The sequence below is a fragment of the Sceloporus occidentalis genome, unplaced genomic scaffold, assembly GCF_023333645.1.
Source record: "Sceloporus occidentalis isolate IW3139 unplaced genomic scaffold, rSceOcc1.0.p SCAF_282, whole genome shotgun sequence".
In the NCBI taxonomy this organism is placed as follows: Eukaryota; Metazoa; Chordata; class Lepidosauria; order Squamata; family Phrynosomatidae; genus Sceloporus; species Sceloporus occidentalis.
This window is the reverse complement of record NW_028317262.1, coordinates 137,037-149,217: the sequence shown is the minus strand read 5'-3', so window position 1 is coordinate 149,217 and position 12,181 is coordinate 137,037. Positions and strand designations below refer to the sequence as shown.

Below are 12,181 nucleotides of genomic sequence, written 5' to 3'. Positions count from 1 at the left end.
GAAATGGCTGTTTTCAATGGAATATCTTCATAGGTATATAGAGGCTCCCATCACTCCCATCACTCCTGTGTTCCAATGGCCCTTTATCACTCCCGTCACTCCTGTGTTCCAATGGCCCTTTATCACTCCCATCACTCCTGTGTTCCAATGGCCCTTTATCACTCCTGTGTTCCAATGGCCCTTTATCACTCCCATCACTCCTGTGTTCCAATGGCCCTTTATCACTCCCATCACTCCTGTGTTCCAATGGCCCTTTATCACTCCCATCACTCCTGTGTTCCAATGGCCCTTTATCACTCCCATCACTCCTGTGTTCCAATGGCCCTTTATCACTCCCATCACTCCTGTGTTCCAATGGCCCTTTATCACTCCCATCACTCCTGTGTTCCAATGGCCCTTTATCACACCAATCACTCCTGTGTTCCAATGGCCCTTTATCACTCCCATCACTCCTGTGTTCCAATGACCCTTTATCACACCAATCACTCCTGGGTTCCAATGGGCCTTTATCACACCAATCACTCCTGTGTTCCAACGGCCCTTTATCACTCCCATCACTCCTGTGTTCCAATGGCCCTTTATCACTCCCATCACTCCTGTGTTCCAATGGCCCTTTATCACACCAATCACTCCTGTGTTCCAATGGCCCTTTATCACTCCCATCACTCCTGTGTTCCAATGGCCCTTTATCACTCCCATCACTCCTGTGTTCCAATGGCATGTTGTGTTCGCTGATCCAAGTTTAAGTTTAAAAGGCTAATTGATGGTTAGAAGCCTTTTTGCAAATTACGGTATGTTACAGCCAGAAATGTCTTTGTTTTCCATGAAACCAGTTAATACACCCCAAATCTTTGAGCGGTTTATGCTGCCATTGGCTCATTCTTCGATGTTGGGTTACTTTGGGGTATCGTTGAAGGAGTCTTCCTCTTCGGCGGTCTTTCTGATTAGGATCTCAGGCTAGAAATTTAATAAACTAGGTTGCGTAATGTTGTTCTTCTCTCGTCTCTCTGCAGGATTCTTTACATGATCTTCCAAGTTGAATTGAAAACTGCTGCAACGCTTTCATTGGAAATACTGGGAAACCTTGGAAAAGAATTTTGGAAATTTATTGAGCGCTTAGAGCTATTGTTTTTTAGAGCAGGACGACACAGCAGATCGGTATAATATTGAACGCGTCTCTGTAATCATAGCGAGATCAGATTACACTGGCCTGACTGTCATGCCACGGCATTAGAGTAACTGGGGCTTGGCACTGAATGGGTTAAGGGATTTGATTGAGGCTAAGGTTATTGTCACCTGGGACAGGAAGGTATGCCTGTGGAAGACATCCTGGCTACATCTCCCTGGGGTGTGGAGACAGGGTATCAAGGTACACAGGGAAAAAATATTAAATGCATAATGTCCAAAATATGATGAGTGCATAACTTTTGGGCCCCATCGTACATTGCATCCTTATGCCTGTGATGTGCTGGTTTCAGGGAGACCAAACACGCCATGCAGGCATGACCATAACACGTGTTATGCGAACTGTCCCGGTGCCAACTGATACAGGTGTGGAGTTTGGTATGAAAATGATCACTAGGACCAGAGAATTACGATGATCCTGGTGTCATAATTATGCCAAGCTCAGCCAGCGTCATATTACATATTTTGTGATCCCAGACCAAAGTTGAGAAGATATAACCCCGCCTTCAGAAGGTCATAGTTCTGAACCCCCTACTCCCATCCTCTTGCTCAGGTAACAGGAAAAGGGCGGTCTTGGGGGGGATGAAAAGGTGGGCAATTGGTAATAGAGAGAGAGCCTGTTTTTACCATCACAGAGACAACATCAAGGCTCCGAGGAAGTATGGTATGATACTCTGTTTTATCCCTTTTATTTTACACTGTTTTTGTACTATCTAAGTCTATGTCTCTTTTTATATGCATTTTTGTGTAACAGCACTGTGACCCATTTTATACTTGGATTAAACATTTTTAATCAGTTCTGTCTTTGTTCTCTAACCGAATTCAGCCTGGAGATAGCCTTTTGTATACATATAGATACGTCACGTTACTAAGCGGTTAACTATATAGATATCAGTTTGGGGATTGTGCAGTTATCGCAGTCTGATTGTTTTTGGGTAACCTAAGACGCCCGGTTTTAAAGTTCTTGGTGGTGGCAGCGTGTTTTACGCTGGGAGTTTTGGGGTGACTGGTTGGGGTTGGTGGTGGTTGCTTGGTGCCCTGCGGGGGAAAGTGACCAAACGCAGCGGAAGTCTGGTTGGCGTTTAACCCTTGTTACACCCGTACTCCCACGTCACGGCCGATAGCCCTGCCTGTGACACTGACGAACACAGGCGTAGTCTGCAACGTAGAAAGAGTCCTTAGAGGGAAATATGGACATTAACCCCTTCGCGACCTTTGCCGGTTCTGGACCGTCATGGCATAAAGGTCACTAAATGACCTTTGACGGTCCTGAACCGTCAAAAAATTAAATAAGCTTAGAAAGTGATCAACGATCACTTTCTAAGCTAAACGGCCTTACTGTAATGCTTCGGGCGGACGCCCGTTTTAAAAGCGTTTAGGAGGCGATCAACTGCAGCTTCATAGAAGCCTCAGCGTAAGTGAAGGAGAGACGGAAGCGAGAGACCGGCCAACAGTGAGGGGAATCCAGGTCCCCTGCAGCATTGCGGGGGATCTGGATTCCGGTGTTATAATCCGATCTCTGTTTGAGATCGGATTATTATAAGGAGAGGAGTTTTTCAGAGCATTTGCTCTGAAAAAAACCCCTTTTTATAATTGATAAAAATCGATTTGACCAATCGATAATGAAAATCGTTGACAATGATTTTCATTATCGATTATTATCGATTATATCGATTAGTTGTTCCAGCCCTATATATAAGCATCGCTGTGCTAGGAACATACAAGTTGCACGCAGGTTTTCTTTAACTTGAAAACTTGATGTCAGCGGGCCGACCCAGTGACGGCACAAGATAAGGATGAAATGTCGCTCCCCTCCCATACTTTTTAAAGACCCACAAGATCCATAGATTATCTGCCAGTTGCGAAACCATCTTTTATGTTTTCACTTAATTCAAAGCAAAATTGGAGGTCAGTGCCAATGAATCACCTTCTACTTCAGGAAGATGCTAAATCTTTATATATATATGTTAGACTTGTGCATTTAGAATTGTCCAAAATGCAATTTTGACAAAACTTGCAAATTTTCTTAAATTCATGCAAATCTCCGAAAACAATGAGGGACCTCGAACAAAACAAACGAAAACCAAGCAAAGACATCACAATTTGTTGTTGTTTTTTTCATTCTCTCCCTCAATGTCTTCCTACCTTCGGCCGACTGTTTTCCTCTCCCTGTCTCCCAATCTTTGTCTGCTGCTCCGTAGACATGGCCTCATGACCAATGAATGGCGGAGCTTCCGGGCATACCCTCTCCCCCGATTGGTGGAACGGTGGCACATCCCCTTTTTGCAGAAGTTCACAAAGAGACCATAATAATGCAAATAGATTAGTGGAGAAAGAGAGACGCAGAAACCCTTCTCTTTCTCAGTGAACCTGTCTTCGTTATCATGGCCGCTTGGTGAACTTCCACAAAATGGCGGAACCGGGCAGCGGGCGTGCCCAGAGGCTCACCGGGACGCCAGAATGTGTGAGAAATAGCATGAGAGACCTGTCAGATATTTCAGACTGGAAAACAAGTATTTTATATTTGTGTATATTACATGAACACAAAATGGAGTCAGAGCCATTTTGTTTTCCTTAATCATATAAATGACTTTTTTTCTATATTGAGAACAAAGAAGCTTTTATGAATATAGCTGTTTCAGCAAATATTTCCTAATTAATGGATCTTCTATGAGAAAATGTAAGGGGTAGAAGCTGCTTATCTCTAGGAATGTAAATTGGGGGTAAATTGGTTTACCTAGGGGGTAACTTCTAGAGATCAAGGACAAATTCCAGATGTATATGTCATGGCCTTAAAGTTATTTCTTAGACCGGAGCGTCTCTTAGAGGTAAATGAAGGAAATACAACGGTGCCCATTTTTACCTGTAACTGAAGTTTGACATTATTTGCATCTATTAGATATTTCACGAATACTCCTTTAGACATTATTAATTGTTTATTGATGTATTAGTAACACTGATACAGACTAATATAGAGAGATCGTGATCTTTTTGTTACCGCCCTGATTAGTAATATTTTTGGTTTTATTTTGGTTGCTGAGTGGATTGGAAATTAATTGGTTTGATAAATGCCGTTTATATAAGGTGATAATTGATGAAGCTGAAATGTCGATGCCATGTGCTTTTTCGCCTGTTGCATTTTCTATGTATTAGACTCATAATATAATGATTCATATTTGATAACTAATCCATAATACAATGTTTTTGATTTGATTCATTTTGATTGATTTGAAGATATATTTTCTGTGTTATATTATGACACAGATAAAATATAGGGTATCTCTTTATATTAATATTGTGGATGTGCTCCTACAATAATTAATAGCGTCAGTATTTGGTGCATGTGATAGAATATTGATTTTGCCTATTTTATCTCATTAATACCCCTAACAGGCCGAATCATGGTGAGTGACAAAGAATTTTTGTTTCCCAAAGCCCTGCGATTTTAGTCTGAACCGAAAACTGGCGCAGCAGAGAGGGAGAGGGATACCTCTGTCCTGAAAAGGGGTGAGCTATTACTGCACTCCGTCCCCGATCATCAGACACAACCAATGCTGAGGGGAAAACACTTTATTGCAAAAACACACAGCCTTTTAATCCCATATGCTCGGTGTTCAAACCGGACGCAACAGAAAGACGGAGCATTGAGGGTGTATGGGGGTTGGTTTAAATCGTTACACCTCAATTAGAACTTTAAGGTGGACAACTCAAAGACGTTGATCTCCCCCAATAATCCACAAAAACAATGGTTGAGTCTCATGTTGACTACTGCAACACTCTTCTGGTTGGCACTCCACCATCTTGACTCTGTCCTCTACAGTCTGTCCTAAATGCTGCTGCTAGGCTTATCTTCTTCGCATGCCGCTCTTCTTCTGCATCCCTACTCTGTGAAACCCTCCACTGGATCCCTAATTACATTTAAAATCCTGGTACAAACATATAAGGAACTCCATAACACTGCTCCACCATAATACTGCCCCCTCCCAAATACTCTCCTACTTGATCCTTACGTTCTTCCCGTGGAGGCTCTCCTTCTCATTTATCACCTCTTCCTTTTCCCGTCTATAAGATTTCACTCAAGCTGCCCCATATCTCTGGAACCGAACCTTCAGCATTCTCCCTCCCTCCCAACATCTCAAAACCGCACCATAACATCCATGTCACTGATACCCCCCACGCTACCTTTCATCCTTTCTCTATGCCTTACATCTGTCCTCACCCCGTTCCCTCAAGATTGTAAGCTAGCGAGCTAAGCCTCTCTTCCTAATTTATCGGTTTGTCTGTCAATTCTCGTCTTGTCAGACCCCTTAAATGTATGTATTGTATGAAGTGCTGGGTAAATTGTTGGCGCTATATAAATAATAAATAATAAGTTATCATGAAAATCTGGTATGGAATTATGGCACATTCATGAAGGTAATTGGTCTTGGGAAGAAGGTCAGATAAGGCCACATGTCATCTCAGTAGTGGAAGGTAAATGAACGTAACGGAATGGTGCTTTGGTGTTAGACCTTTGTACATTTGGGGTGCAGTCTCGAGGAAGTCATCATCATCATCATCGCCAAAGTTTGCTTTCCGATTAGTTGCAAAGGACTAGGAGTAACCCTGTGGAGTTCGTCTCATAGTAGCATTGGCCTTGGCCAACGGTGCCAACCTCCTCAGTTGGAGACATATCAAGGAGCATTTCTTTCACAGATGATACTAGGCTCATTTCTGGTTTGTTATAGCTCTGTTTGGAGATCCGCACGGGTGAATACAATCAAATCCACCTGTTCAAACCTGCATGGAGACAAGAGAAACAGGCCACTTTAGTCACATCTCAGGTCATAAAGCATGTATTATTAAGGGTTAAACAGTTTGTATTCAAGGGCATGCTACTCTGACCTACAGCCCTTAGCTACAGACCCCTGACCCGGACTCCGGGATGACATATAGGAAATAGAGGGGTATACCTCTAGCCCCTGATCTCAACCACTCCACATACTGTGACGGTTATCATGCATTTAACAGCCAAGTCCTCACCGCAGCTCCCGCAGCGTACAGTCTGGGTGCTGGAGACCCTCATGGAGAAGTTTAACCGCCCAGTCCTTCAGGTCATTCTCCGACACATCCAGTTTGGTCAGAGAACGGTTTGTGATGATAACGTCTCGGAGATCCTCGCAGCAGGAGGATGACAAATAACAGTGCTCCAACCTGTAGAGCGAAACACAACAGAGTATAAGACCTCATTTCCAATTTGAGACGCTAAAAACGTAATAGGAGGTAAAACGTATCTCAACTACATATATTGCCAATAAATACTGAATAATATAGTGTAAGATTTTTGTTTTAGTTTTTATTGGTGCATGTTTTATATTTCTTATAGTTTTAGTCTTCGCTCAGAATAATAGTCCGGCCCTCACCGCAGCTCCTGCAGGGTACAGTCCGGGTGCCGCAGACCCTCGCACAGACGTTTAGCTCCAGAGTCCTGCAACTCATTCCCCGACAGGTCCAATTTGGTCAGGGATCGGTTTGCGATGATGGCATCTCGCAGATCCTCGCAGCAAGATGAGGTCAGATCACAGTATTGCAACCTACAGAGAGAGACACACGCAACAGAAAACGAGACCGTATTTATTACTTGGCTTTTGGAAATTTAGACAGTTTAACACGAGGTCTCATCTTAGAGGCAGTTAAGCCATACGCCTATCCTATGAACTTGGTATTAGTGAGACCTCTGGTTGTTGTGGAACATTGCATCGCTAATAAATGTATTAAAAAAATGTTATTATGATGTAAAATGCATCTCCCAATGACATATTTATTTTTTATATTTTATTTTTATTAATAAATCCTTTTCTTCATTGTTTTACTTAATTTATTTTGCTCAGAGAGAGACAGCGCCGCCAGCAGGCGAGATAAAATGCTTCAACCCCTCTACCCCAAGTGATAAATATCTTAATTTTTTATTTTTAAATGATTGCCCCAGCTTTTTATGCTTTTAATACAGCTATAGCTCTATTCCAGATGTTGACCTTTCCATGCCTTGACCCAAAACAATCATGTGATTAATAGACAGTTTCGCACCACAGTTCCCGTAGGGTACAGTATGGATGCCGGAGACCCTCGCACAGAACTTTGACTCCTGCGTCCTCTAGTTGATTCACTCTTAGATCCAGTTTGGTCAGCGACCGATTTGAGATGATAACATCTCGTAGGTCCTCGCAACAGGATGAGATCAGATCGAAACCGTGCAGCCTGAAGAAAGATTGGAGAAATGCAGGAGATAACGCAACGGGAATTCATTATCGATAAGACGCCATAGAACTAAAGACGGGAAAATGAACTGTAGATGGGGCATTATGAGCGCGCACCTCGCCATTATGGAGCAATCTCCAAATATCTCAAAGGACAAGCCCGTGGCTTGGTATTTTCGTGGTATGACTCATTTTTTTGGTGAAAGAATGGACAGGTGAGATGAAGATGTAGGACACTCACTATCTAACCCCAGTGATGGGGGGTAAGGAAGGGTAATGGAGAGCAAGTACTCAGGACCAGGATCCTACTTACCCCAAGTCCTCTTACCTGTAACGGAGCCTTGACTCACTTCAGTTGATCTATATGTTAGTAAAAAAAAGTGGGTTTTTTTTTACCCTGTTTTCATTAATTGAGAAACCTGGTATAGAAAAGGTCACAGGTGTAACCCTTAGTGTGCCGGATATGAGTGTTAAATCCGTTTGATGTCTTTGTAGTCTAGGACCCTGGGCCATACATATTCGGTATAGTGGTTTTTGTTATTGTTTTTTTAACATTGGATTAAAATATATATTTTCTGTTAAAATATGAGGCTTCTAAGCTGTGCCATCAGCCCCCATTTCCCTTCCTCAGTCACACTGCTTAACTGTCCACTTCTCACCCCATCTCCCGCACGGTACAGCCTGGGTGCCGGAGACCCTCGCACAGAAGTTGTACCCCTGAACGATCCAGCTCATTAGCCGACAGATCGAGTTTTCGTAAAGATTGGTTCTTGATAAAAACGTCTCGGAAAACCTCGCAGCAGGATGACGTCAAATTACAGCGTGCCAACCTGCGAAGAGAGAAACAATGCGGCCTATTACTTTTAGGTGGATTATTTATTTTTTATCAAAATCCTACATTTTTCACTCCCTTATATTAAGTAGACACATGTAATAGCCCCAGAAAAACATACGTCTTGGGGCAGGTAGTTTCAAGTTCAAACCGGTAAATTAAAATCTGTACATTATGTAATGCATCCTCCAACCACTTGGTGCATAGGTATTATACATATATATTTTTATTACACATGCTCAAGCAACAACCCTTGTAGAATCTGCTGCAGTCGGGAATATGATTATTTTTTGTGTCTGGGTTTCCATTAATTTCCTAACTACGGACGTAAGACTTACTGGTCTGTGGTTAGCTGGGTCTTCCCTGCTACCTTTTTTTTGTAAAATGGTGCTACAGTTGCCACCGTCTAGGCTTCTGGAACCACTCCGGCCTATAGCCACTGGTAAAATAACTCTGCTAATGGATTTTCCAGTAAATCAAGAAATGGTTTTGCCAAGACATTCAAGAACTTTAGGTGGATCTCATCAGACCCCATTGATGTGTCTCTTTTTACTTTGTAGACTTTCAGTAGGACCACTTGCTCTGTAATCACACATGCTTTAGGTCTTCTATTGTTTCTCCTTTCTAGCCAAGGTCCCTTTCCTTCATTTTCCTCTGGCCTTAGGCCTTGGCAAGATCTTTATCTATTTATATAACTCCCTTCACTTGTCCTTTCTCGTATTATCCCTCTCTTTCATATTATCCTTTTGCTTTTACCCCTAAGACATCCCTGTTAAAATGGCAACCTTCTCCTCGGTATGTGCGTTAGCGTATCTAATCATGCCTCCTTAAGGTTGGCTTTATATTAGCTGTCATCTTCCTCATTCTTGGTTAGCTTATTGCTCCTACACGTTTCTCCTCCAATATTTGTCCCACACCTGTGGTTGCTTGACAGCGAGAGAGCGCCATAGACAATTCCCCCCCCAACATGTACACTCTTTAAGTGCTCGGGTCTCTTGGCCCTGCTAAACATCTACCTCCCAAACAATGATAGGAAAGGGATCTTATATGACACCGGTTTGAGATCCTTCTTGCAGGATCAAGTCATGGCACAAAGACTTACGTGATTTCTGAACATTTGCAAAGTCCCGGAGACAACATGCTCACTGCCTCAAGCGTCAGTTTACAGCCTCTGAAATGAACTGTGTGAAGCGTACTACTATTTACCAAGCAGTAGAGCAGAGATCTGATAATGAGGGTTTCTCTATAGTCTTCGTCATTTCTGAAAAAAGGAAAATATCTGTAGTTGATCTTCAAGTGGATCAAATGAGACATCATTCTCTTCACGAAGTTCCTATCCTGAGTCTCGTACAAATAGTACAGGATTTCGTTACTATCCGAGGCTGTGGATATCCTTTTCTTCATCCATTCTTCCAGCATCGATTGAAGTCTCGATGACATTTTGCACCCAACGCTTTTTGAAATTTCATTTATTTGGTTTTCCCAGCAGAGACCAAACAAGAATTGTACGGATGACTTTAAAGGCAGGTTTTTCTCAGACTTCTCCAGTAGTCTCATGACTTCCTTCTTATGCCGGTTCGGATTAGTTCCTCCATCCAGGGCATAATAGAGAGCTGCGAAGAACTCCTGTACACTCAGGTGGATGAAGCTGTAACATGTCTGAGTTTCAATGTCCCTCTGAAACACGTTCTCGTTCAGGAAGAGAGATTCTTCTTCTGACAAATCACATCCGTACTCTTCCAAATCTCCTTTCTCAAATATGATCTTACGGCTCCAGACTCCTTTCTTGGCCAAATCGCTCAGCATCTTCATGTAGGACTTTATGGGCACATTGGAAGTTCTGCTGTGATATTTTAGCAAACCTTTCCAGTAAAGCGTGTAAACAGACGTGGATGTTTTATAACGAGTCACATTAAAAGTCTTTTTTATCTCCTGTTTGAGTACAGTGCATACAATCCAGGATATAATAGGGACGGCACACATAGTAAAGAGCACCGCATTCTCTTTTATCGCATTGAGAGCTGCCTCAGCTTCGTCTTTCTTCTCAAAGAAGTTGAAGAAATAGTTTTCACGTTCTTGCCCCGTAAATCCCAGAATTTCCACATAACGAGGACACTCAATATACTCGTTTAACTTCTCCAGCGCGAAAGGTCTTGTTGTAATGATCAGTGAAGACGTCTCGAGAACCTGTTTTCTTATCAAACTGCTTAAGATGACCTCTTTGGGGACCACCTGAAAAGGATGGCTACAGTCCTCACCGAGACCCATAAGTGACTGATCCAATTCATCTAACCCATCAATAAGGAAAAGGATTTTCTCAGGATCTCGTAAAATTGACTCCATCGCACTCTGTGAGCATTTTAGCCGACACATCTTGGATATAAAATCAGCAATGCTCGTTTCTCCGGTCATTCGGTTTATCTCCCTGCAACTCAGATAAAACACATAATTAAACCGGTCCTCATACAGTTTTCCCGAGGCCCAGTCCAGCATGATCTTCTGGGCTGTCATAGTTTTTCCGATGCCCGCAGGTCCCTGTAACACCACAGTTTTCGGAGTAAACCCATCTTCCTCAGGATCAAACAGCTTGTCAACAGTGGTTGGGGAATAATCCTCCGAACATCTCTGCTCCATCATCTCTAGATGTTCTCTACCCAAACCTCTTATTTCCTGTTTTCTCTCTTCTTCGTCACGCTGCGTTTTTATTAGTAGCAGATTGGTGTAGATCGTCTCCATTTTGACGTTCTCTCCCATTCGGCCATTTTTATATTGAATCCTTTGGTGCTGCTTCTTTACAAAATCCAGGAAATTTCTTCTACACTCTGTGGAGGATAAAATATATCAGATCACCTCAGTATGGGACATTTAAAGACTGGGCCAGAGTTTTCAGGAGAGATATGGTTTCAACTCTCCCAACTTCACTTTTTTATATGAACGGCTTGCAAGTTTCTTCAACTAGGAAGGCTGAGCATAATTCAATGTATAAGAAGACTTTAAAGAAATCTTGCCAATATACTAAACAGGACCAGCCAAGCTCTTTCTGGAGTAGAAGTTCAGTAGGGTTGGACATTTATGACGTTTGCTAAAGACAAGGAGATGAAACCACAACTCTCTTGTAAACTCTCTCTTTGTAAATAAACCCAAATGTCATAATAAGAATAAATATGATGGTAGAATACGCGGAAGCTCTCCTTTTTTTATGGGAGGTAGTCAGGAACCAACGAGCATTGGGGGTTGTCCACCTACCCACGTTATCGCAGGGAGGGGCCATACCTGTAAATCGATACATCTAAAAGAATCTGGTTCATTTCTGTGTTAACTCACACCATTTACCTGTTAGCATTATAAAGAAAAATATCTATAGTTTACATACCATTAACTTCTTCCGATGGTTTCAGGCCGAATGAGCCTGAAATGTAATGTACGGCCAGTCAGCATCATGTAATAAACTCATTAAATAAATGTCTTTATGGTAACAGAAATTCACCAGACTTACAAGATTTTAGTGTCTCCTGGAGTTTTTCTACAAGTCCCATCAGACCAATTGACTGTAAGACTTGACTCGTCACATCCAGCGTGTTCCTCTCTCCATAATAATCCACGAGACGCCATGAGATATCAACAGGGTCTGCACCTTCCAGGAGCCCCCGTTCTAGGGGTCTTTTATCTTTATATCTAAAATCTGACAGTTTACTCCGAAATCTCTTTAAATCTTCTCTTCCCAAATCATCCAGAAAGTGCTGGAGAATGTCCAGAACAGTTGGTGTATCAGCCCTGGAGGACGCGTCTGGAGAAGACATGCTGGAGGTAAATGCAGCATCAGAGGATGAATCTGGGAAAGACATGGCGGGGGAAAATAAAATAATAATGCCATTCTAAATTCTGGACAATGTCATTACGACATTGCAGGGGTCCCTTTAAAACTATG

At 42.4% G+C, this 12,181-nt stretch overlaps 1 protein-coding gene across 1 annotated transcript; it reads right to left on the bottom strand.

Annotated features, from left to right (window-relative positions):
• Positions 1-2,267: 2,267 nt before the first annotated feature.
• Positions 2,268-11,007, bottom strand: LOC149275510 (NACHT, LRR and PYD domains-containing protein 12-like). Its single transcript, XM_089504627.1, has 6 exons — positions 9,356-11,007; positions 8,081-8,251; positions 7,252-7,422; positions 6,588-6,758; positions 6,208-6,378; positions 2,268-2,343 (listed from the first exon to the last, which is right to left on the bottom strand). The coding sequence occupies exons 1-6, from the start codon at positions 11,005-11,007 to the stop codon at positions 2,268-2,270; spliced, it is 2,412 nt and encodes an 803-aa protein (XP_089360753.1).
• Positions 11,008-12,181: the final 1,174 nt, after the last annotated feature.

What these genes read in the sequence shown, in the direction of transcription:
- LOC149275510 (XM_089504627.1), bottom strand. Translation starts at nt 11,007, where the DNA reads ATGGGAGAGAACGTCAAAATGGAGACGATCTACACCAATCTGCTACTA. An exon ending in TGTACCGTGCGGGAGATGGG is followed by an intron (nt 7,423 to 8,080) that starts GTGAGAAGTGGA and finishes ATCTTTCTTCAG; the next exon opens with GCTGCACGGTTTCGATCTGA. An exon ending in TGTACCCTACGGGAACTGTG is followed by an intron (nt 6,759 to 7,251) that starts GTGCGAAACTGT and finishes CTCTCTCTGTAG; the next exon opens with GTTGCAATACTGTGATCTGA.